The sequence below is a fragment of the Hylaeus anthracinus genome, unplaced genomic scaffold (assembly GCF_026225885.1).
Source record: "Hylaeus anthracinus isolate JK02 unplaced genomic scaffold, UHH_iyHylAnth1.0_haploid 5, whole genome shotgun sequence".
Classification (NCBI taxonomy): Eukaryota; Metazoa; Arthropoda; class Insecta; order Hymenoptera; family Colletidae; genus Hylaeus; species Hylaeus anthracinus.
The window spans coordinates 5,397,250-5,423,909 of record NW_026535322.1 but is presented as its reverse complement, the minus strand read 5'-3'; the positions used below and the strand labels follow the sequence as shown (position 1 = coordinate 5,423,909).

Genomic DNA, 26,660 nt, shown 5'->3' with positions numbered 1-26,660 from the left:
GTCGATGACTTTCGCTGCTATCTTGACCGTGTTCCACTTCCGGTATCCAACCAGAGAAAGGGGGAGGGAAGGGGAGGAGCGAGTGCTCCGATGTTCAAATACTACTTTCTACGATTGTAATTAGACATTAACAGAACATAAAAGTGTACAGTTGTACAGTATTATGATTGTATTATGATAGTATCATGATTGCCTTTATGGTTGTAACGAGAGATAAAAAAAAAAAAGGTCCGTGGACGTTCCTACTCGTACGTAATTTTTTTCGGCGACCCTGAAAACACGAGAACTTTCGCTGCTACCAAGAGCCCGCTAGACTTCCGGTATTCGTGGTAGGTAGACCGAGATCGCGCGTCATTCCCCGACGAACTTCGTGATTCAACCTCGCTCCGTTTACGTGCCCATTGTAGCTCTCTTGATGATTAAGAAAAAAGAAAGTCGTGCTGGCGGTGCAGCCTGCGGCCGAGGTATCCTCCAACGCTGTACCCCGAAGGAGTAGGACATGCCAAATTTTTATGAAAATTCACTTGTCATGAAGTTTTTATGGGCTAGATACCATCATGGAGATGTAAAGGGTTTTTCTAAAGAGACTTTCGGATTATGGTATAGTTGTATAGTTGTATAGTCTATTATACAATCATAAATCCGTCGACAGGATTTCAAAGATGTAACGATAACTTTGTAACTTTTCAAATACCGAAGCGATAGCTTTCGATCTTCTTTCCTAAAAAAAAAAAAAAAATGTTGTTTATCGTCAGCACAAATATTCGAATAACACTCAAGCCTACGAGTATTCGATTAGTGTCGAATGGTATTCCAGCGCCCGAGTACTTGAATTCCACGTGTACTCAAGTTTCATTCGAATCTAAAAACGAATTTTACTGTCTACCTTTCGCCGTTTCTTTTTCCCCAGTTTTCTGACAATTGTGACGCGAATTTCGATTTTTCCGGCAGGTGAGTGGCTCGCCGAGGGTTTTTGGTGAAAGCAGACGACCCCGAGAGGGGAGAGTATATAGGCCGCGTTTCGTTTCTGGCGGAGCTCACAACGAACTCACACGGCATACCCGGTCGGTGTCTTACGCCCGTCACGTTTATTAATCGATCACTCGGCACGCGGGACTCCCTTTCGTTCAACTTTTCCCTCCCACACTCGCGAGGATCGCTACGGGTTTCGTCTGGGACTTTACCACCCGTGAGGAACGAGAAGCATTCGACAACGAGAATCGCAAGTGCCAAGTGTGTGTGTCAATAGGATTATATCGAGCCACCTTGCCGACCTACTGGAAAGATCAAGGTTTGTGGGAACAGTTTGTGATCAGTGGTACCCCGGTCTGGTGCGCAATCCGTACGCTGTCCTCGAACAGTTCTGAAGGGTGTGAGCTGAACAGTTCCTCGTGCGTGAGCTGAATTAACATCCTTCGTAACGCGATCCTACAGACAGTGACTATTACTTTATCTTTTCGTAGGGATTGTAGAATCGCGGGAGAAGATTTAAATAAAAGCATAATTTAACAATGATTCGACTGGGTTGAGACTCTGGGGACTTGAGAACAAATTCCATTAATTCCAGGAAAGAATTTCATTTGAATTCAATCGACTTAAATTGAATGCAATGTGTGGAGAAAGTTGAATAATTTTAGTGATATATATATGCATTTTATTAGGGATTTCTTTCACGTATAAAATACAGATAATATATAATATATATTTTTGGAGACTGATCGAAACGAAGTTGTTCCATTCTCCGTTTTCCCGGTTCAACGCCCCACTCCGGCATCTTCTGAGTGCGCGTTGAAAAGGCAAAAGGGTATGTGGGGTAGCGAGTCAGTATGTCAGCGTTCTCACGTCTCTCTTCGTGGCGTCCTTCCTTCTCCGGGTCTATGTCGAGAATAAGGCCGCGTGTAGGCAGAGAGAAAGATCCTCTGAGCGGCGTGGAGAAGGAGAGACCGCCGCTAGAAGAAGACGAATTCATTCTGAATCTCACGAGCGTCGTTCGAGATCCGTACTCGATCTAGCTCCATGGAAGATGGGTCCCGCGATAAATGCCGACGATTTGGTAGATGCAATCGAGACCGGTCGACTTTTCAGGGAACGTGACAATTAGTCCCGTCGTCCTAGAGCGAGGGTTTCTAATCTTCTTCTAATCCTATACCCTGTGGTCAACAATTTTCGAACGTTGTTGAACTGTTTCGCGAACTTCTATCGTCCTCCCTTTAACAACCGAGACGAATATTCACGAAAGTTTCTGGGCAACCACTCGTGTCCACGTGAGATCAATTTTCCGCGGCCCGACGTCGCCTTAATTTCTCGCTTTCTACCCCGTGCTGGCAGGAAACCGTAGACGAAGGAACATTTTTTTCTACGAAAACAAAAGAATTTTTAGTAGCAGCAAAACCAGTCGCGAACGATCTGAAATTGTGTAGGGTCACTCGAGACCCGAGAAGCCCTTTGATCATTTCCTTTGGCACGCGTCTCCTCGACCAATCCACTTTCCAGTTTCCTCTGAAACGCCATTGTGCGATTAACTTTCCGTCGATAAGTGGAACGTGGCCATTACCATGCCAGGGCCATATTTTCTGTTCCTTTCTTTACCTTCGTATCTTTTTTTCTCATGCATGAGCTACCCTGTGGCAAAGAGTAGAGGCCCCGTCGAATTAGGGGACCTACTTGTCCAAGTCCCATAAAGAAATACCAATTACAAAGAAATTGCAGGTAATTGTCAAAATTGTTTAACTTCCTTTTCGCTTGTATTCAACTATAATTAAACTTGTTAAAAGTGGTCCAAAATGAGAGCTCAAAGTAATTTCACTCGTTTGAATGAGATTCTAATTCTAGAGGTTCTAACGAATTAAAGGATCCACCTACTAAACACACATGTGTCGCTAAAATTATTCAATTTTTTCTTTATGTTGTGTACAATTTAAATTAATTTTTATATAAACGCGAGGGCCAAACTGAAGGTCGTAAAAAGTTGGCTACGCCACTGGACTCCCATGTCACTTTCACAACAGTACAGAATTTCGCGCAACACCGTCCACGGTGGTGTTCCGCACCGTGTCGTCTGGCATTCTTATGGGGTTTCGCCTGGCGCGCGTGTGCATCGCGGGTATAACGGTACCTCGTTACTTACGTCACGCGCTCGCACCTGTCACGCTTCGGTTGGACAAAGGGTTGCACCACCGGTCGCCGGCGGATGATAATAATAACAACAACGCGGGAAAAATACGGGCCCGTGGAGGAAGCGGCAGTTGCCATACGATATCTGATTTCCGTGACGGGGAAACTGGGACTCCTGGCCTTCTTGTTTCGTTCGCGCGGCGACGTATTCGGAGCGCTCCGACGCCCAGGGCGACGGCCTGTCTCCAGACCTTGATTATCACGGATTACTCTCGTGAAATTTGCCTTTAAAACTGATACGTTTTATTAAAAGGTCGAATTTTCCTCCGAAAAGTTTCTTGGTCCACGAATGAGTGTAATACTTAGTAGCAGTAAGTAATACTTGAGGAGAATAGTATTCGAGCAGCCAAGTATTCAAGTTGTATTCGAATGGTATTTCAAGGAAGACCTTTTTGAACGAACAAGTGCAAATTAATTTCCAAACGAATAAGTAATAATCTAATAATACGTTCTTCACGAATCGTTACGATTCCCCCTGCAATGATAGGCGCGGAGGTGGTTTAATATCCGTGTTATTCAGCCCAAAAAGTTTCCTTTCTCCTCCGGCGAAGAGGGTCGAAGGACTCGAAAAGAGGTTAAAGGAAGCACGCCGCGGGTCTCTAATAATTGTTGAGCGCGGTTTCACCGGCGTCCAACGATTACTCTTGGTCACACAGTGACTCGGCTGGACGCCGTTTAATACGTGGGTTGTCAATCTAGCGCGATTTCAAGGATTAACCGAGATGAACCCCGTCCCTCCATCACCGTCTCGTAAGATGCTTCGCGGTCTCGATTCCATCAGGTGTCATTTTCCTCGACATCTACGAGCAGTATTTAGGCCGTGGGACACGAACGACACATTCTCGACACGCATGCATTCTTCCTCCGGTTCTTCGGATAAAAGGTGTGCGAATTACTGCCACGACGTAATTGGAGAAAAGCTGGGCGCAAAAAAAAAATTGTCGATTCATTGTGTTTGGAAGGTTCGCTACCACGAGGTTTTGTCGGCGGGAGCTTGGATGGCTCGCATAGCTTTGCGGGAAATGGCTCACCTTTATAAGAGATCGCAAAAAGACGGAAAGTTCAACAATGAACAATAATCATGGAAATGTAGGTGCTCGTAGGGTGGGTGAATGGGACAACTCAGTTTCCCAATACTAGAATTACATTAAAATTCCTAACCCACTTCAACCCACTTCAAATATAAGAATTTCGTTAAAAACTTTAAGTGCTCGAAGCCTTTTAGACTCACGCGCCACTAATTCTGAAGTGGTTAAACGATTCCACCTCGCCTCTCTTAAATTCGCAGATGCTTCCTAAAATAAACCTGACTAGAAATGCTTCTTTTTATGTTGAACGTATTTCTAAGTAAAAAGGCTGAGGTAAAACGTGTCAAGATTTGGGCACGTGGCGTATGTATGCAAATTTAGAATACACACGAGGATGGTCCAATGTAGATTCCTGTCTCTTTTTTAATTTGGGTATTCGGAACGAAATTCTAGGGTAACCTCGTCCCCCTAGGTTCACGATTTTCGATGAGCTATGGCGACGCCACGTTCGAGGATTAATTTTTGGGGCCAGCTTTCTCCTAATAGCCCACCTTTCTACCGGATCCCATTCCGTGCCTGCATCTGGTATTTCAGCTCCAGCGTGTCCGCGTATCACTTACTCGCGCAATATCGGTTCCGCGCAAACTTCTCTGTGGGCTGATTATATAACTGTCGGAAGAGCAGTCAGCGAACTTTGTCCATTAGCCGTTCAACGAACATCGGAATTTGAATCGCTACCGGAAAATCAAAATTTAAATTTCGGAACGCAGATTGAAATTGGAGTTGGACAATGTAAAGTGAAATTTCATTCAGAGGATGAAACGTGAAAATATGAGATAGCGAACGAAGTCTAGAAATTTAACAACGATATGTAGATCAAAATTTAAATTGTAAGCAGAAAATTCAAATTTTAATTACAGAAACGGTTTATAGAAAGAGTATAAGAGACTACGAAAATAGAAATATTTTAAAACTCTTGAACACGATGAAAATGTGTAGGGTCTTTGAACTTCAGTGAATATAAGAAGCCTTTGTGTCGTTCAGGGAATGAAAGGAGAACGTGATGGGAAAGACGAGGGAAATGCAATCGAACCGAGAAAAGTCGACGAACGAAAAACGTACAAAATTCTGCGTCGATTGTATCCGGGCTGTCTGTGCTCGTGCAAAAAGTGCCGAGGATGCAGCACTCTTGTCTTGCGAGAAATTTTAAAATTGTCATTCATGGACCACCATTCCAGCTCTTTCTAAATTTTTCTCTCGCGTGACTTTCATTCACACAACCAAACTATTTATCAATTCCAGTTTTATCAAACCTATAATTTTAAATAAAGGAAGAGCTATTTTAAGGATCACTAAGGGAAGGTTGTTAAAATAGATATTTTCTTTAATTTTTCAGAATCGAACACGAATCTAACAGCGATTCAGGTAATTTGCTGGTAATAGAGTAATTATTCTGCCAACGATTACCGTATCACGAATTACAGAGATTCAGAGATACGCGATTTTTATTTAAAACCTCGAATAACCGCTGGCGAAGCAATTGTACGTTTTTTCTTAAAAGAAATAGTAGAGGAAGTAACTTTACCAGGAAAGCTAATGCTGTTATCGTCGAATTACGAGGTAATACGATTACTATTGGGATTGGCCTTTTAATTAACTCCAACGTTCCATTTGTATGCAAAGGGTCGCGATCGAGTATCCCCCGATACTCCGGGAATTTCATATTTCTTTTCTGAAACAAAAACACCGACGGAACTTCAAATATAAATGAAATTTCACGGGAACAATCGAATGAGAAATAAATCGTGATTGGCTATTTGTGCGAACACATATCCGTCACTCGTGCTCTTTCCTTGAAAATTTAATTCGATAAAAACTGCGAATAATCGATTTTATCCAGAGACGAGTTGAACTTTATTTCAATAATACACGAAAGATAATCTCTAATTTGTTATTCGAACCATCGTACAGAAGAGAATTTCATCTACCTCTGGCATTATACTCTCTTCGTTTTTATGCCCCAGCTTATTCTACTCTTCCTAATTATCCATCTTTGGCTTTATTCGAGTTGGTATCATTTTTTGCTTTTCTTCATTATCCTTTCTACTTTTTTCGGTCGTTCTACTTTTACCTCGTTTCTCTCGTCATCTATAATTTCCACCAACCTTATTTAATTATTCCTTTTTCAATTACATTCTCCGCAAACACTCGTATCCCAGTTGAATCGATATTTGAAGGATTAAAAAAGGGAAATTCCCTTTCTGTTCATTCGTCGCTTCATCTGAAAATGATAATTCTAGGATACCAGGATAATTGCCCTATATTCGTGACAAGTCAGAAAAAAAAAAAAACAAGTGAACGAAGGAGAAACGTTCACTCGCACTTTCTCGTATTATCTGCCGTTTGGCGTTATCCCTGCGTGCAGCGACTACCATAAGCCACTTCCGGATGGACGGGTTAACGTCATGCGGGCGAGGAATCTGGGCCAGACCGCCGGTTCGCGTTTCTAGTTCTCGTTCTTATCGGTCGTCGTGTTACGCAAATCCCGGTTCGCGAAGCCATTTCGAGAAAACGAAAGTATCGTAGGGAGGAAGAAGATCAGTCCTGGGGATAAGGGGAACGCGATGTCGTGAATAAATTGAATGTGATCAACGTCGAGAATTCGATGATTGCAAGGGAACCGCTCGAAGTATCTTTCCAAAATTTTAATTCGTTTTAATACTGGATGACAAATAATAGGTACATTAAATAATTCGAACTTTTCACCCTTTTCTGATACATTCACGTTGACTACACTAAACGTAAACTAAGGCTCTTAGTTTCTTGCATTCCAGTGCTCCAATTTTTCGCCATTACCAATGGACTCGTGTTGACTAGTATGCTGCAAGTATACACGATAATAAATACCACGTAGCAAGTAATTTTTATTCCTCTGTTTCCCTCGTATTTACCATCCGCGTAGACTTCCATGACAGAGATTGATACTCGATATACATTGCGAGCCGTGTTACCGCAATCGACTGTATCTCTAGTATTATCGAGTCGTTGCAACTAATATTTTACACGCGGCAACGGGGACCCGTAATCTACCCTCCTGTGAAAGTAGGCTAAAATCGGAGGGAGACAGGTCGAATGCTTTCCTTGATAGTCGCAGGCCTTACAAAGGCTGACTAATACGTTCGACCCACTCGCAATTACCATAATGGACTCAATTTTTGATTAGTTTCATACGAGTGACTCTTACATATATCTAAAACGGTTATTTATTTTTTTCCTAAACTACATAGTACGAAGAACGACGTTTCTTTTATCTCTCTCGCGAAAAGTTAGGCCAAAGATCGCCCACTGATTTCAAATTAACACGTCTTTACACTTCTTTTCGCGTGCAGCGAGCCGTGGCATACCTCTCGCATGCCGCCTGGTTTATCGGCCGTCGCGATCACCCGTATCTGCGAATGTGGAGCGTTTTATAATAAGCACGACTGGACGTTAACGTTCCCTCGATACATTGTAATTAATAGATGCACGATAATTATGCTAATTATACGGCTCTCGTCGCGACGATTGCAGGACGAATGAAAAACGATGGAAGCTTTCAGCTTGGTCCCAAACGGGGTTCATTTGTTTTCTCTTTGGCGTGCCACGACTTGTTCGGTACACCGAATTTAATTCAAGCGAAATGTCTTCGGACAAAATAATTTATTTTTTAGTAGATGCGTATACACAAAGTAAATTTTATTTATATATTACATCTTTCAATCGTTCATACGGTTCAAACTGCATGTAAAATATTTCCTGTATCGTCGCAATCGGAAGAGATATTTTCCCTAGTAGCACACTCTGGTATCTATTTCTTCGCCAGATGTATATTTGATTTAAACCGACGTTTCGGTGTTTCGGTGGCATAGCTGGAAAGTATTTCAAGCGACTCGTTCCGCCTTGACGCAGCAATATATTTCTTCTAAGCATTTCTGCGCCCAAGCTGGAGTTCATTAGTAATTTTTGCCTCCCGACTACGGAAAGAAGTCGGTTTTATGACACATTTGACACATATGTGTATCTCACTCCGTGTTTATACCCGGCTCGTACGAAATCATGCCAACCGCCTTATCCTATCTTACTTTCTACACAACAGCTTATCCTACTTTTCTGAAATATTTATCTTTGATTTTATTCAACTTTCCACGTATCATTTCCTTTCCTCTTTTATCCTCCCCACTCCAGCCGGTTATTCCGTTATTTCCTCATTCGTTATACCATTCGCTACTTCCTTTAACCTTATCTCGTCAATTTGTGTCTTGTTACTTGCATTTAAACAGCAATTGAAAGCTATTGCAATTTTACAAAAAATATTCATATTCTACGATTTAAATAAAATTATCAACCCTTCCTGATTTAGTAGTAGAAGTATAATAGAAAGTAACGAAGGAAGGAGCCTGTTAGAATAGTCCTGGTGACTATAGAATAAATTACAACTGTGTTTCGTACAAAAAAACCCCTCGAAAAATCCTTTACATTCATCATCAATCGTCCCATAATTCTCCTTTCTTGTTTCATTTTCAATTAAACTATATTCCCCCTTTAATCCTTCCATTCCTTTACTCGAACCGTTTGCGTATATCGTGCGGGAAAACGATCAGGTGCTCGAGATTTTCGTGTCGTTCTTTTTCGAGCAGAGTCGCGAGGAACGCGTTTATCCGGTCTCCGGACGGTGAAAAATGGCGGAGCATCGACGATTCGACTTATAGGAGAGTAGCACACGCCCTCGTTTTGGTTTTCTCCTCTCCTCGCGATTTATTGAAATCGAAGCTAGTCGAACGAAACGATTCCATCGTTCGTTCGTACGGTGGGCTCCTTCCCGTCCTGGTCTGGTTCGCGCGGATGCAGCAGCGGTTCGCGCGAGCGCCCATTATTCCAGTCACGATCGGCGTTTCGTTTCACCTGCGTGTGACAGACAACTGAAATATTTTCCGGGCGTTTCTCCTTCGCGTTTTGGCCCACGGGGCCAGCTGACGCTTGGGCGATATTGTTACGCACAGAGCCCGGTTGTTTTGTTACGTGCCTCGCCGTAAATGACTTTCCTCGCGAAAATCGCTTTTCCCACCCCCGAACGGGAACAACGCGTTGAAGCTTTCCGACGGGCTAAAACACACCGAAACGTGCTCGCAGACGCGGAAAGAAACGCGGTCCGCTAACAATTAGCGCGTTTCCCTTGTTTTGGACTTCAGCTTGTTCTAGGTTTTAAACATCGACAAAAATTCACGATTATTTCGGTGAGAATAAATTTCGTGTTTATCGCTATGTAGTTTTGCTGTGTAATATATATAGTCTCAACGTACGGGCACGCTGTGCGCTTGTCTTCACAAACTAAGGGGCCCACCCTTTTTAACAAGAGTGCACAGTTTTGCTCTGGGGCCCGCGATGCTGTTAAAACGACCCTGGCTATTGAATTTTCTCAATATTTGACAGGATAAATGTTGTAAAAATGAAGAATTCATTGAGTAAGTCACATCCTTTGGATGGGGTACTCAGACGTTCCGCCAGGATTGTAATTAGCATTGCAATTATCGTCAAAAATCGAATGATTCTGCTGACCACCGCTGACTATCGCTAACCACCTCTGTACCGATAAAGAAACCCGTCAAGTTTCGAAACCACTAATCGCCTCCAATTTACGACGTCCACATGCCACGGGTAACCCCGGGATCGAAACGAGCTCATCAAAAGTTTCGGCGCATTCCCCGAAGAACAACGACCACCGAAATAAACGCTCTCTCTCCCCCTCTCTCTCTTTCTCTCTCTCTCCCTCCACCCTGTTCCCTATTTAATGATTCTCGCGCCTCGCTCGAAGCGTCTTTCACCTGTGCACGGGCAGCATCGTTCGGTGGGATAAAGGAAACCACGAAGTCCGAGGAAGAGAGCAAAGGACGCGATTATGAGGAAAAAGAAGGAATGGAAACGGTGGCAGAGAGCGGTCGACCGAAGGGTGGGGGTACCGCGAGCACGGTGGGCCTGTTTGGGACTTGACGCAGGCGGAAGGAGCAGGAGGAGGGGGCGAGCGTAGACCAGGAACGATCGAGATCGTCAGTAGGTCACTGGGACGTGGCTCGTGGCCGAGACGAGCGTGGATTGCACCTTCAGTCAGTCCCCGTTGGCCAAGGTAGCCACCTCTGGGCCCGTCCAGTCGCGGCAGACAGCCAGAGTTCCCCTTTTTCCTTTTTTTTTTTTTTCACTTCCACGGGAAAAGGAAGCACCGCTCGCGCTCGGGCCCGATGACGAACAACTGACGCCGCGAGTCACGGGGTTATTTCGTGTGACCGACGACGTGCTCCAGTGGGGGGCGAAGAGGGACCAGCACGAGAATTTCGAAGATATTCGGAGGATCTTCTAGGTGACAGTGCTTCGACACCGAGGACACGATCGAGGTGCATCGATCTCTTCGCTTCCGGTCCGTTCTCGTTTCCCCCCTCGCCTAGGGATGATTGGACGGATTTCGGAAACGAGCGCGTTACGTTTCGATGGACGATTATTTCGGAGTCTCCGTCGAGCTGTTTACTTAAGTTTGAGTGCTGTTTACGATAATAATAAATCGATGATGATTCGAGGCTCACGAAGTACAGTTAGAAATTGAAAGTATAGTAGGGATTAGTTTTTTGGGACAGGATCAAGTTGTGATTTAAAATTAACTGTGAAGGGAGGGGGGTGTGAAAATTCATTTGCATCATGAGATTCTATATATTTTTTGTGATTTTTCTTGGTATTCATTTTATGTTGTAATTGAGTTCCTTTAATTTTAATTGACTATTTTAGATGTTTTGTACGATTAATGTGTTTGAGAAGATCTAGAGGAGGATCTTACGATTTTTACTTTTTTGTTAAACAATAGTTCGAAATAGTGCGATACCAAACTTGCTTTATTTACATTTCAATTCTTTGTCCTTTATCTGAATTTTTTTGTTCAGTGATAACATTAGATCGTTTGATTGAATTTTCGGGAATATATATAGAATTAAAACATATAAAATATCTGTGCGAAAGGCCAGAATAAGTAACAGCTCGTTCGAGACTTCAAGTTATCATCCTTTGTACATATGAAACTTCGTTCATGATTGTTTATTACGTTTCAACTCGTTCACTCCAAGCGTTCATTTCTATCTATAAATTCAATATTCACATTTCTATGTATGAATTTTTACATACTACAAATTTGTCTTCTATCATAAAATAAAATATTAACGATTTCATCAATTTTAGATAAAACATCTAAATCGAAACGTAACAAATAGCTCATCGAAATCCGTCCAATCGTCTCCCTTACATCGACACGTACAGTTATTAATCAGTTAAACAAAAAATTGTTACCACCATTAAGAGTGGATTTCTGAGGATTTCTTATTCGTCATCAGTTTTATTCGAATATAATTTCGCTCGTCTCCGGTTCCCCGCGTCTATCATCGGTCTTTCTTTTCCGTGCTTCAAAGTTTCGGTGTTTTTCGATCGCGCGGCTCTTAATAATCCTCCCCTTTGATGTCTGGGCTTTATTCAAACTACGAGTTTACCAGCGTTCCACCTCCGGACTCTTTCCTCTTATCTCCGGTGCTGTGCGCGAAATTTAATTTTTTCTATGTATTTTTTCTACCTCCTCGTCGTCGACTTTCTTTTTTCATTGTGTTTTCTTTCATTTTTCACTATACCGTTAAACTTTATTTCCTAGCCAATTTCAGCCAGAAACGAAGCTCACTCCGCGCAGACTTTGAATCTCGCGAGATTGAATTTCCTAGCGGGTTGTGGGAGCGGTTGAAACTTTTTCTTTCGGTGCGTCGCGCTGTACCCAGAGCGACTTTTTAATTAAGAAGTTCGACTTTCGGGGAATATGGTTTATATGCTCATTGCGTAACGTCTTTCGCGGAACCACGAACAGCCAGTGCCCAACTCGTCCGTTCGAGTGGTGATAAACGAATTTATTCTGTTCGTCGTATGCCTGGACGCGTCCCTTCGCCACTTACGTCGAAGTTAGGGCTCGCGATTAGGGCTGGAACTTGTGGAACTTTTTTGTATTCGAGTTGCCAAGTAATCGAATAATTATTATTCGAAATTGAAACCAAAAGTTTACAGTCTTGGGTAGAAGTATTAATTTATTTCACACGTTTCATGTCACAGATGTCAATTAAAAGAACTTAATGAATATTAAGAAGCAAATTAATACTTGCATTCGAGACAGCAAAGCTTTGATCTTATTAATATATCACTGAAAGGATTCCAGGAGTGAGAATATAATAGAATTCGCACGGAATTAAAATGTCTCGTTCTCCTTTTTCATTACAGAGAGGACATACGCATGATGGAGTGGACGTGGTGGAGTATACGGAAGACAGCTTTAATTTTGTTGCTGCCTTTGCTATTGGCTGTGAGTACTCGCCGTTCTAGTCGTATTTGTAAACACGACGATGATGCTATCCGTTTCGATCGATTCACTGTAACGAAGCAGAGGAAGTAAAGATAACGCGCGCCGAAACAAGTAGAATCAATCAGCAATGGACAGACACGCTCGGAGCATGTATGACTCGACGCCCTCGCGTGATCCGTAACACCGTCGGAATCGATTTTCGCGAAAACGAGGCCTAGTGTCGAAAAATTGTATCGCATATTATCGATTCATTTTCGCGTGCAGAATCGATTTATTATCGGTTTCAACCGCCATTTCGTAATAGTTATGAGAATCACGAATTTTCCCACGGGGAACTACTAGTCCCGGGTATGCACGGCCAATGTCCAATTAAATTTTACTCCGAGAAAACGATTCTTGTCGCATCACCGAGGAAACATCGTTCGGTTCCCTTCGAGAGCAGGTTGCGCCCTGGCAAATAATCGATTCGTGCGTTGCCGTGATCGGTATTATTAAATCGGCGGGCACCAATTTACCGTCGAACGAACGGAGATTACTACTCGCGGTTAGTGGCTTGTTCTACTCATTCGAAGTGACAGACAGCTCGTGCACGGTGACCGTTATGCCGCGCTGCGTAAAACAGGCGATTCTCTATCGGTGCGTCTGTCCGAGTTCTCTAACTCGCATTGTCGCGATGCGTGCGCGACCACCGACTGTTTCCGAGATCCTAGTCGACGAAATCTACGGAGAGATAATTTAAAAAATATTGGGATGGATCGTGTCGTTCATTATTTTCGTCCGGGGTTGGTGTTACTCAAATTTGTTAGTATTTGAACATTACTATCTGAATAATTCAGTATTTGATTGTCACCACTCGAATATACGAGCACTCGAACGCTACAAGCACAATTCAAGTAGTACTGTCTGATTCTTGGGACCGTTAAAAAATGTCGAGAGTTCTTCCAGGAGAAAACGAACGAGCGCGTTTCATTGACGCCTAAACGCCTGCTGGTTGGACCGCTATTCGCGGGCCGCACGTGTCGGTTGAGACGCAACGCGACGTTAATGCTTAAGAGGAATCACCGTAGCCGCCGGGCATTTTCTGTGCCACACATTGTCGTCTGATATGGCACTGATCGTTTCGAGGTAAATGCCTGAGTGAAACGGTTACCACCCAGAACTATTCCCGAACGAAACCATTCTCGAGCGAATCGCAATTTGAGTATTCGAGTAGCATTCGAATACTGCAGTACTTGAATAGCAATCGAATGAAATTCTAAGGTCGCAGTATTCGGATAGTGTTTGAATTTTCCAACATGGACCACGTCGCGAAAGAATCGAAACTCTGTGACGTCGACGCATGTTGATACTTTTTCCGTCCGGTTGAATAGACGATTGTTCAGCAACGAACTGACCGATTTTGTCCCGTCGCGCTTATTCAATTTAAAGTCTATTTGACATTTTATTAAAAAAAAAAAAAAAGAAAAAAAAATTGAAAGCCACGCTTTCACAGCTTTTATCGTTTAATCCGACCGAACCGCTCGATCGTTATTCCATCGATTGGATCGTCGTTTCACATCGATTTCGACGCAACTTCGTCTACAGGGAGACGCGACAGATTAAACGCAAGGAAATTACGCGATGCGTGCCGCGTTTACGCCGTGTTTGCATTCCAGTCCGCAGACGGTAATTGTCCGCCGCGCGGATCAATGCGTTTTTCCGATATTCGTGTAAACGGGAGTCGGAATTAATGCAATTAATTTCCACGGGAACACGCGCGATACTTTTCCCGGAATCATAAATTCAAACTGATGAAACGCGATGTTTTCGTTATTTAACGGGGAGTAATTAAATCCCGCGACGTCGCCGTTAAACACGTGCAATGCCAAGTATCGTTGCCAGATGGCCAGATGTGTTTTGGCAGATGCTGAGATTGGTAAACCTTGGTAGGAGACAAAAAGTGTATACGGCTTTCGGGGGCGTAGTTTACCGATGTAAACAAGTTTTCAAATATTTCACTAATGTAATAGTTCTCGAAGACCTCAAAAGTTCGACAATGGCTTATCGAGACCTTGGGAAACGATGAATGAAGGCTCCCGATGCGCCTGGTAGCACCATAGCGTCTAAGGTGCGCGTAGAGTGGTACCTGCAAGCGACACCGCACAGTAGTCAGCGTTAACTATACACAGCCGAGCAGCCCAAGCGAAGATAGTAGGTCATCGCGCCGGACGCGTTGCCCTCTTTCGACTATACTCTCTAGACGATGTTCTTTCTTTTTCTCTCGTACTCTGAGCCGCGGGTCTCCGTCTCCGTCCACTGGTTCCCCTCTTTCTCTCTTTCTCTGTCAAGGGAACAGCCCGCGATACGATATATAGCGGGTCAGATTCTAGTCGAGTTCCAGCCAAGGATTGACTTCTTTTCCATCGGCAGCTTTCTTTCCTGAGAAACGTCTCGCCCTGTTTTCGCGTTGTTCCGTCTCGACTCGACTCGACTCGACTCGTGTCGTCTCGTCTCGTCTCGTCTCGTTTCCGATTTCGTAGGCCTCTCGACACGTCGACTGCCATGTCACTCGAATTCGAGTGACATGACGACCCCCGTAAGGGGCCTTCGTCGCTCGTACTCGTCGCGACGTCGCGGTCTGACACTTACAGGACGGGGGACTCGACTACTTGTCCAGTTTTTCTGTATTCGAGTAGTCGAAGATTCTGATAGTTTATAGTAGTGACGAGTATAGTTTGAATAGTGTATGAATGTTTGATTATTCGAGTGCTATTCGAATACTTAATAAATACTTGACTATACTTGAATCGATGCTACCACCGTCAAAAAACACAGTTCTCCCAAACGCTACGTAATTTTGTGCAACGAAACAAATTTAAAATCCGACTCCTGGCGACTGGACGAGACGTGTCGCGGGCGAAATTAGATTAGGCTGAAATACGTTCTGGAGGATTAATGCGAACACGGAATAGCCCGTTGCAAAAGGGAAAAGTACTGTTCGCAGACCATGTAATCGTTTGGGGATATGAATGCAGCTGTCGTGGCGTGTCAAATAGACGAATCTTCTTTGCAGGTTCTATTCAATGTCACTTAATCGTATTTACGACTGTTATTTTTAATCGTATTTACGTATAAATAAAATTGCTCGGCTAAGACTGCTTCATTTTTTATCTCTGAGTTCTTTACGAAACTTGGTTGCTGCTACGTCAGTGAAAGCTCATGATTTCAAGTAGTTCTTCGTGCTCCGATACCAAACCGCCATTGATAAACCCCGGCGAATAGGAAAATAACACTCTCCTTCGTCTTGCGGCCGCTCGGAACGTACAATCTTGCGGACGACCGCTGGCTTTTCACTGCACTCGTTCTCGCAGAGATGCAACCGCCTCTCGATCTCGTAATTCGAGATCATCCTCGTGATTCCCATCCTTCCGGACAATCCAACGACAGTTTGAATTTAAATGTAAGAAGGTATTCTTCAATTCCGTCACAAATGTCGTTAGACATGCCTGCGTTAGACGAACCAGCGGAATTGAAACGAACGGAAGCCGTCCCCCGTGGACGACCGACGGTGAATTCGTCGCGTCCGTAAAACAATTCGTAGGGATGGAACGGAACGATGCAGTTTGCCGGGGGACGGGGCAGACGTTTACGCACTCGATGCACAGTCGTTTCGCATAGCAGTACAGGCTGCCAGTGTTCCTCTTTAATTAAAATCCCACCCCGCGAGATTTCTTCGACAAAAGAGCGCGTACGCGCCGACGGTTCTCAGCCTGATTCCCACGGCTGCGGCTCGCCGTCCTGCTGATCGCCTCGCAGCAATTAAATTGCCCCTTGGTTTTCCGGAAGCAACAATTTCGGACGGAAGAATGAACAATCTTCCTTTCAGATCGCCACAGGAAGACAAAAACGAGGTTCTTTAACCTCTCGACTTGGAAAACGGTGCACTTCTTAATGAAAAAGATGTCACGTACTGCTTCAACTACAGCTCCACATTATGCTTCCTCACTTTTTATTATACATAACACGATCTTTCTATATACTGATATCTTTACATGCTCTTAAGGAATACTTCCACGAAACTTGGAGAACAAAAATGCAACGTATCCATCGACTCGAAAGCGGGTAAGGTGTCGTTGGAAAATTGTCCACGGTGTTATCCAGCTTTCTGTGGGCAGTCGTGTTATCGAAAAGCACGGGACATGTAGGCACCCGGTCGTTCGTACCGACCCGACCCACTTTTTCGCCGCCATCATCGCAGCGGGAGGAGTCGCGTTACGACGTCGGGTTTTCACTTCGTAAAATCTGCTATCTTATTTTCGATAGCGCCTGTCCGTAGCACGTGGACCCGCAGAATCGACGGAACCGTGTTGCTTTCTAAACGGGTAGAAACTCGGCCGCTTGGATTCGTTTCCGTGGCTTTTATTTCGCGTCGATTCGTTCTGTTTTCCGTTCCTCCTCGCGATCGACCTTCAACTTTTCTCATTTTCATCGGCAACCGGCTGCAGTTGCGCGTTTGGTTTCGGATGGACGTGTCTCGTTACATTGAATATCGCAAGCAGGGACTCGCACTCGCACTCGTTCCTTTTTTTGGAAGGACGCAGACATTTCTCCGGATAGAATTTTATTCATGAATTATTCTTTGTACTTTTATTGTTGAGAAGTATAGAGTGTAGTGCTTTATGAAATATTTTTGTTCAAAAGAACATATATACAGCAAATATATATATATACGAAGATTTGTTCGTCTTCTTTCTGAAAACTACCAAACATTCTCATTTAACTTTCATGCCACGCGTAGTTTCGAGTCTCCCAATTATATGTAAAAATCTAATAAACCAGAAATTGGTTTTTCGAGATCCCTCGAGCGGAATACCCATTTAAAGCTAAATCGCTGGCCGAGTCGATTGCTCAATTAACGAGCACGCTTTGTCCTCGGTGTTCAGCGAAAGTGTGCTGTCCAACGCGAACGGATGGGCTTCCCACTGGACGACAATGGGAAAACGAAATCAGTCTCGGCCTTTCTATGGCTGCTGTGCTTCCTTCGGACACCGTCGGTTCCGGCACCTGGCTTCTCCCATCGGTAGGGATGGAATCGAGCCATCGGTATGGCCTCAGCAATCCAAGACGATCTCTACAACCAACGTTCGCATCGTCAGTTCCAAAAATAAGGTTTTATACGAGGCTTTCACATCTTGGATTCTTTTTATATTCGACACTGATAGAAGTTTTATGATAATCGATATTTCTTTGACGTTTGAACAAGTCGCTACACGATTCTTCCGTATACTTCTGTTGTCTTCTCAGAACCATCTACAGTAATTCGTTTAATTCTGAATAATTCCCACGGTAGATTTTCTTACGTTTTCGAAATTTATGGAAGTGTGACGCATTCGATCGTGGCTCGAGTGTTTTTTTTCTTCTCCTCTCGTCGATAGCTGCATCGCTCTACGATTTCGTTTCACGCATCGACCGGTTCCGCGATACTTTTCTGTCCAGAAAGTCCTTAGACCAGATCGGGTGCAGGTGCAAGTAGAACAAGAAAGCGGACAGGTATGCGTACGGTCGACCGACCTGCCTATCGGTCAGGCGCGAACCGTGCGTTTCCTGTTGATCCTGAATCGGTCGTCTCTGTCGATCTCACGCGATGGGAGGAACGACACGTGACACATCTGTATTATCATAACAGGAGAATTGCTCTTATCTTGGAGTGTTTCTCGTTTTTTACTCCTGCGAATGTAAATTTGAATACGAATCATGATTCGTACTCTGCTAAACATAATATGAATTCCACTTTGTAGAAAACAAACTTCTTTAATAAATCAAGAATTATACCGGAAAAAAAGTTTAGGACTGTCAAATATGGCACCGTTCTTTATACGTTATTTGAAGTCCAGCTTTAAATTTAAACGACAGAGAAGACAAATTACTTTTGTTCGTGTTGAAGGAACAAAAAGTAAATTACACCTATCGTGTACCTCTAATGAGACATAATTGACGAGTATGGTGCTTAAAAACCCGTCTCACGTGTCCATGCGATTTCAAATTGCACATCGTTGTGGCGTGTTACCGCGCAATTTATGGTTTTATCGCGTATAACAGAGCGTTATAGCGAAACGATGATGACACCGTAGTGTCCGGTAGAAAGAGACGCTTGAATTTCGTAACTTTTGTAACAGGAGCTCGTGTAATTTCGGGAACCTGACTCCGCTGGTACAGTTACGTTCAACTGTCCCTATACGTGATGCTTTTTCGGTATTCTTATCAAATGTACATAGCGTACTCTCATAAAATTAAACGAAAAAGTTTCGTGAAATAGATCGACTGATTAAATGCTATGATGCACCATTTCATTGGAAAGCACCTGACGTTTTAATAACTGTTCCCGTAATAAGTGTTTTCGATAATCTTCAGGCCTAATCAAAAATATTTCATTGCCCTACAATTAAAGAAAAACACTTCGCGATACGTGGAGTTAAAGTAGGGGAGCAGTGAAATTAGTAGACTTCTAGTGAACACGTGAAATGTAAAATCATGTTTCGAACGGGAACAAGTTATATCGCATTCTACCAGCACGTGGTCGTCTTATAAACCAGTTAATGTGCATCCCCGGTATTACTTTCTGCCTTTTTAACGTGTCACTAACCCGATGAGGCAATGATAATATTATTATTAGTATTATAATATCGATTCGTTCAGTAATACCACTTTTTCTCGAATTAAGAAGGTTAAAGATTGTTTAAATTTCTTCTTCCATAATTAATCTCTGTATTGGTCACAACCTGAGAAGAATATGAAATAATTATAGATGGATCTCAGTTGTAGTTTTATTTTTGATAGTTCTATAAACCATTGCTCGATGTAGCGTTACCTCTGTGGCCTATTTGCTGGCGCCAGTGCGACGAGTAACGTCAGGCATCATTTCATCCAACGGCACTGCGGCAGTCAACTGTTAAAGTGCAAGGAAAAATGATAAACGAGTAGCACGTGGCAAGAAATCAGCCTTTTTGCGGTACTTTCAGTGTTTTCAATATTTCTCTTTCTGACGTTTGAACAGGTCATTGTATGATTCTTCCATAATGTTTCCTACCTTTATTTCTGCCAACTTTATCGCCGGTAATTTCTTCAATTTCGATGAACTTTGTAGAGAACGATTTATCTTAGAGAAGCATCCAACTTCATCTTCTTGTAAATCCGTCAAGGTCGAACCGGTCGACGTCGATTCGCGGGAGAATTCCACGGAATCTCGAGCACCGTAACATCGAGTTCGATCGGCGTTCCGTGAAAGGTTGCAACGGCGAATGACGTTCGTGGAATTCATAATGCAAACACGTTTCTGTACACCGTGCCCCCGGTGGTGGCGTTCGTCGTCATTCATTGTGATTCCAGAAAGACCGGCGCCTCGACGCCGTTTGTAGATGTCGTAAAACAAGAGAAAAATAAAGCAGAAAGGAAAAAAAGAGGAACAAGGAGAGAAAAAGTTAAGAGAGGAGGCGGGGGAAGTGGCTCGTTTTCCGGTGCTATATTTTCGGTTCGCCGTTATGGCTCTTACCGTGGATGGCGTTTCGAAACACGGCCGGTTGAATTGCCTTTATGCATACGTGCGGGGCCTTGAAAATTCCGTCGTGAAACGCGTCCGTCCATTTTCCGTTAAGTGTCGTTCGCTCGTCTTTCGAGAAATTCCTCTTCGCTGCGCGCGTACGGTTCTTCGACGTGTCGCGTAAAAATTGGGTCGTTTCGTGAGCCGGGCGGTATTTAACGTCAGAATTTTCGATCTGTTGGTTACTATACAAAAATTGTTAACGCATGCGTGACAGTGCTATATTGCCTGTATAGTTGCAATGGTTCGAACAAAATATTTAGAACTTAAACTCTGAACTCTGAACTGAATTGACGAATTGTCAATTCGATTTGAAATCTATCAAGTATCAAATATGAAACCCTCTAGTAGTAGAAACAATAGCCTATTTGAATCTACTAGACTCTCGTGGAATGTTTACGTAGTTTCTCTTGGCATGACTTGGGTCCACTGCGGCACTAAACACACCGAAGGCTAGCGCAGAATTTTAAACGATTCCGTTCTTCCAACTTCGCTGGCAGAAGTTTGGAGGAGGGCTTCTTCGTCATCGCAGGAACGATGCTCCTCACCGAGAAGCTACGTGTGCACAGCAGTGGTTTGTTAAGATGGAGTTGGGGAAGTTGAATAGCTATCGCGGAGTTTTGGCCTGAACTTCGTGGAACAATGTGGGACGAGTTGGAAAGACGACTTTGACCCAGGTCGAAACGTCCGACGAGAATGATTGGGTTCACCGAAGTTCTTGAGAAGTATGGCGGACGATTCTTCCAGCTAGGTAGTAACACGTGATGGAGAGTCTTCAGGACAAGGGAAGAAAGGCAAGCAAGTACAGCGGGCAGATGGTCGTCGATTATTATACATTCTACGTTTCACGTCATGAGTTACTATTCGACCCCAAGAATGGCTGGATAGGATGATGTCGAAGCAGTAAACTGCACGCCTCATATCGTCGGTGCTTCTGATCCTCATTAGGCTCATGAGAAGCCCACTTTTCAAGCTTTCTGACTTCGCCAATTTCCCTTAAGTGCTTGGAAACTGTTATAGCACTTACGTCGAGTTGTCTTGCAAATTCCCCGGCAGTTTGATGTGTACCAAAGTCGTTTAGAATTTTTACGAATAACGATATTCGAATACTCAAATAATTGAATAATGATACTTGAATGTTGAATATTGAAATTCTAATACCTCGAGTATTCAAAAATAGTACCAACTTACTCGCCGTTCAACTTATTTTATCGAATCTCGTAAAAGTCGTTAAATTTTGTTTAGATCCAGAATTACAGTATTTCGTATAGTATGGTTTGTAGTTGTTATAGCCTGGTTAGCTTGTCACGTGCGAATTCAGGCCATTCCACGTATACGTATGCATGCGATAATAACACATCGAAGAGTTCATTTTACAAAAGGATACGCGCAGATTTCATTACGGAAGTACGCTGCAATTAGTATAATATTTCGCAAATGATTACCGCAGCCATAATCGTTTTCGGTCATTTTCAACGGTCCACTACCGCATAAGCGACCGCAGCTAGTTTGAGCTCGATTCGACTCAAACCACGATCGATTATTGTTAGGCATCCTGGTAAACGAGCAATAATTTACTACGGCATAGCATCGAAAAGTAATAGCCAATCAAATTATTGATTCAATTATCTACCCGTAAATTAGTAGCAAAATTAAAAAATAACGAACTAATTAAATTTCTTTCTACGACAAATTATTAATTAAATTTGTATCTGTATTTTCCTCTTAATTACTGATAGAAATATAAATAAATATATTAGTAATATTTATAGTACAATTTAATGTTTCGCTACAATTATTTATTAAGTTTATCCATCACTACCAATGTCAACGCATATACTAATCGGGTAATTGAAGGATTAGTAGAACTCGGCTTACGTAATAAATAGAGTCAAAGAACTCGTGTCAGGTGAATTCCACGAGTTGACCGAAATGTTCAACGATGTATAAAGTACGAAGACTGAGAAAGAATTTAGCTTAAGTTCCCCCTAGGAATTCTGCTAAAATTAAAACCATGCCTAATAGATCGAAATAATTATTAATCGAAGGTGGGGGTAATTGTAATTACACAAAACCTATTAACGAAACAGAATTCACGGACGAATTGATTTAGGCTACAACCGTTGGATGTGCTCACGTTCACGTATATCTAGATCGACTTGCCAATAACCTGAAAATCTCCTTACCCATTAAAAGATAACAAGAAAATTCTATTTAAAAGAATCTCACTGGCATTGTATGTTAATATACAGCGAAATCTATAGAAGCTATTTAAAAAGACTCTAACGTAATTTCTTTTCGTTCGTTGCAGAGAGTAAAATGCGACGCCCCATTGGTCGACAGCAGCGCGCTGCCGTTGGAGCACAGGTCCGTTTACGGGGCCCCGGCACAGTACGGTCCCCCGGTGACGCACGGTGCCGAGGAGAACTGGCCCCTGGCGTCTCCTGACACACCCCAAATAAAACACCTGCAGGTCCAATGCGAGAAGACGCACATGCGCGTCAACATCGAGTTCGATCGACCGTTCTACGGTATGATCTTCAGCAAGGGCTTCTACTCGGACTCTCACTGCGTTCACTTAAAGCCGGGTACGGGCCACCTGAGCGCAACTTTCGAGATCTTCCTGAACTCCTGCGGGATGAGCTCCTCGGCTAACCACAACGTGGCGGCCTACGGGGCGCCCACGCCGTCGGGAAGCTACGTGGAGAACACCATAATCGTTCAGTACGATCCCTACGTGCAGGAAGTGTGGGACCAGGCGAGAAAGCTGCGTTGCACCTGGTACGACTTCTACGAGAAGGCCGTGACCTTCAGGCCGTTCCAAGTAGACATGCTGCACGCCGTCACGGCGAACTTCCTGGGAGACAATCTCCAATGTTGGATGCAGATACAGGTCGGCAAGGGACCGTGGGCCAGCGAGGTGTCCGGCATCGTGAAGATCGGACAGACCATGACGATGGTCTTGGCCATCAAGGACGACGAGAATAAATTCGACATGTTGGTGAGGAACTGTGTGGCTCACGATGGCAAGAGGGCGCCTATTCAGCTGGTGGACCAGTATGGCTGCGTCGTCAGGCCCAAGATTATGTCCAGGTGAGTGGACGTTCAGTTGTTGCTTCTACGTGGATAGTTTCTTGGTCCAATACGGCGACTTGAAAAGTGTTCAATCATTTTTATGAGCACTAGAATCGATCAGTTTGGTAATAGACTCTAAAGCCTAGATTTGGACTGTTTAGGCTGGGATGTCTTGTTAATGATTAATGAAACTCTTCTTTCCTCGCAGGTTCCAAAAGATAAAGAACTTCGGACCAAGCGCTTCAGTCGTCAGCTTCGCCTACTTCCAAGCTTTCAAGTTCCCAGACAGTATGAACGTCCACTTCCAGTGCGTCATACAAGTCTGTCGCTACAACTGTCCAGAGCCTAAATGTGGACATCCTGGTTTGGAGTATGGCGCTCCCGCCAACGGTTTATCTCAGGAATACGCAGCAGCAGTGCATCAGAGCCTTGGCTCGGAATATGGGGCGCCTCCGGTACCGGAGTACGGCGTACCACCGGCGTTTGCCGATCCCAGACACCCCAGCGGACCTGCTGGAGCGTACAGGTGAGTCCAGATCGATCCAATTGGAAGGGGGTACTCTTTTCCTTCTAGATCAGAAAATGGGATTTTTCCTTTCTTGATACTTCTATCAAATTTAAACAATGTCAAAATTACGATATACATATTATTTCAATTTATAAATGTACAATATGTACAAAGTATACGTATAAAGTATTATGTAAATTATGTAAATTTCTTATTTTAATAGAATCTTGTACAAATAAACGCACAAAATTTCGAAAGTTACAAGTGCATTTGATTCAAGAAAATTATGAAAATTAAAAAGAGCATTCCCTTAACGGCAATATGGCGTCTATCCGAGGGACGTCCCGCAGCGAGTCCCTCTAAATTCAATTTCACCCTGGATTCTGACTCCGTATCCTTTTTGGACAGCGAACCGAACGCAGACGTGGTGCCGGCGCCGCAAGCGCAAACCTCATCCTCCTCGCCCAGTTCGACGCCTGGTGACGCGACGGCCAGCAGCTCGCCGCAAAGTCCACAGGATAACATTCACCTACCTCCACCCCCTCTTCCTGGTCACCCAGCGGCTGCCTACCAGACCGTGAAGAGAAAGGGAACCGCCGGTTCCGAGGAGCTCGAGGGCAACCTGGCCACCCTCGGGGGTCGGCCGAGGTCGGTAGAAGGTTTTCCAGCCGAGCTTAGGGGTGCCAGGAGGCGAAGGTCCGACGACCTCGATCATCTGGAAGATGACGATTCCGTGAGTATCAGTTCTAGCCTATAGTTCCCAATTTGAACGATGGTCCTTACCTTGAAGATTTTTAAAAAATCTCTAGGTGTAATAGAGTCCTCTGAATAAAATGCTTCTATAAGGAGTAGGGCCTAATCATGGTTCACCTTTAAGGAGTAGGACTAGTTTCTAACAACGTATCTAAAACATGAATTACTAGTAACCCATATACCGATCTCTAATACTCATTTCCTCGATATCTTCTACAGAGTATCTACCGAACCGTCACCTTGGTCTCGACCCACGTGTACAAGCGAGCAGCCCAAGAGATGACGGACGTGAACACCTCGAGGACGATTCAGGTGGTTGCTCCAGGCGACGTGAACTTCGCCCTGGGGACGACGAACTCCAGCAACGACACCACGGTGGTGATTCAGAACGCCAGCGCCTCCGCCGATCCCGAGACGATCTGCATGAGCCTCCCAGGATTCGTCGGTGGCTTGGTGATGCTTCTCCTGGTGGTGGTCGTCGCCTCGCTGGTCGCGGCGTTCCTCTTCGTCAGGGTGCGCGCCGTAGACCGGAAGAACGTCGGTATGGCGGGCACCAGCTTCGTGCATCCGGCGTACGCAACGGAGAACTGCAGCGTGCCCAATCCAGAGTTCGTGAAGGTGGCCAACTGAGACTCCCGCCGAGATGATCATAAGATTAAAGGTCGCAGATTAAAGGAACTCAGTGAAGGATGACGAGAGACACTCGAGGATGGGCGATCTCTCGAGGACAGACCGTGCTTGGATGTTATTTGATCGTTGTGCCCGCGTCACCTCGTACATTCTCTTCGTTCTCCTCCGCCAGTTCTCTCAACCCGCCGTTCCCATTGGATTCTCATTCTCTTCCGGCTCTCTTCTCTTCAGGCTCGGCCAAACGTGTGCCTCCTCCCCGTTCGGCAGAACGAGCAGAATGTTCGGGTACCGTGTAAATATGTGCCCTAGAAACGCGACTCCACGGGAGAGAGAAAAAGAAACATGGAGGACGAATCAAAGATCGAGAATGCCGGAGAATTGTCGCTGCTGCGGGATCGCGTGATACTGGTGGAAGAAGCAGTATCTCTGGGAACTTTCTACGCCAGGGATGGGCAACTGGTGACCGCTTCGACTGGTGATCGATGGTCAAGATACGAAAACGCGATCTATATCGAGGTGCGAGCCGCTACATAGGATTTTCCCAGTGTGGTACTAGTCTTACGACTATAGAACCGTGCCGGTTAAATTTAGGTTGGTTGGTCTATCGTCTTGGGACGTCTAGAATTGTTGTATCTTGACCATCGAGTATGCCAACGTCCATGACTCTAACGTTACCTGCGTGTATGCTCGTTGGTGGCTCACGAGTTGCTCATCCTTCATCTTTGCCATCCTCCAATGAACCAACTACTATTACACCTCGAACCTCAGAAATAGCAAAATTATTTACAACCATCGTCTGAGAGAGAGTACCACTCCGTCCTCAACGCTAAAAAATTCGTACCCCAGCAGCGTAGACTCCCAAGCATTCCTTGAATCGGACTTGGTGGCACGTTGCGATCGCAGTAGAAATGAAGCTAGCCTAATCACGCAGTAACCAGTAAGTAGCAGCGTGTTGCTAAGCCAAGGTTCGTCGAATGATCGCCAGAACAGTCTCGGAGGGCATTGTAAATAAGTCGAGAGTAGTCAGACGGCCCTTCAAGACGTGCGGGGTCCCTTCGAGTCCCGCGTCCTCGATTCGCGATGCGCGTGTGTACACTTGATTATTTATACATATATATATATATACATGTACGTTTCGTGTACGCGAAAGGTATTCGTTTGTTTTTCTTCCAACATCGTTTTACCTCATTGTCTCGCGGCGCCATGGGTTTCGCGTCGTCGACCTTCCGTGGTGGAAGGTCGCCGCGACGCTGGACGTCACACGTCGACGTTCACGGAGTTCGTGGTTGATCGTACGCTCGCGAAGCGAGCTTATTTATTGAACCCTTTAACTATCGCATCGTTTCTAACCCCCTTTCGATCGATCTAACCCTAATTTATTCATCGAAATTATTGTCAAGATATTCCGTTCCCCCTTCCATTCTTTCTTGGTCGTCTAACTTCGTCCTCCTCTTCGCTTAGTACTTAAGATTTTTAAGGATGCATATTCCCCGAGTGGGGGATATGCTT

At 44.3% G+C, this 26,660-nt stretch overlaps 1 protein-coding gene across 2 annotated transcripts; it reads left to right on the top strand.

The window, feature by feature from the left end:
- Positions 1 to 202: 202 nt before the first annotated feature.
- On the top strand, positions 203 to 25,154 carry LOC128895532 (cuticlin-4). 2 transcript variants are annotated; one of them, XM_054158211.1, is made up of 6 exons: positions 203 to 1,291; positions 12,528 to 12,609; positions 22,497 to 23,278; positions 23,469 to 23,786; positions 24,177 to 24,501; positions 24,741 to 25,154. In XM_054158211.1, exons 2-6 carry the CDS (start codon positions 12,541 to 12,543, stop codon positions 25,149 to 25,151), a joined length of 1,905 nt encoding a protein of 634 aa, XP_054014186.1. In that variant the 5' UTR covers positions 203 to 1,291; positions 12,528 to 12,540; the 3' UTR covers positions 25,152 to 25,154. The 2 variants fall into 2 exon arrangements, with proteins under 2 accessions (XP_054014186.1, XP_054014185.1); XM_054158210.1 differs by lacking the exon at positions 203 to 1,291 and adding an exon at positions 9,492 to 10,650.
- The last annotated feature ends 1,506 nt before the right edge of the window (positions 25,155 to 26,660 follow it).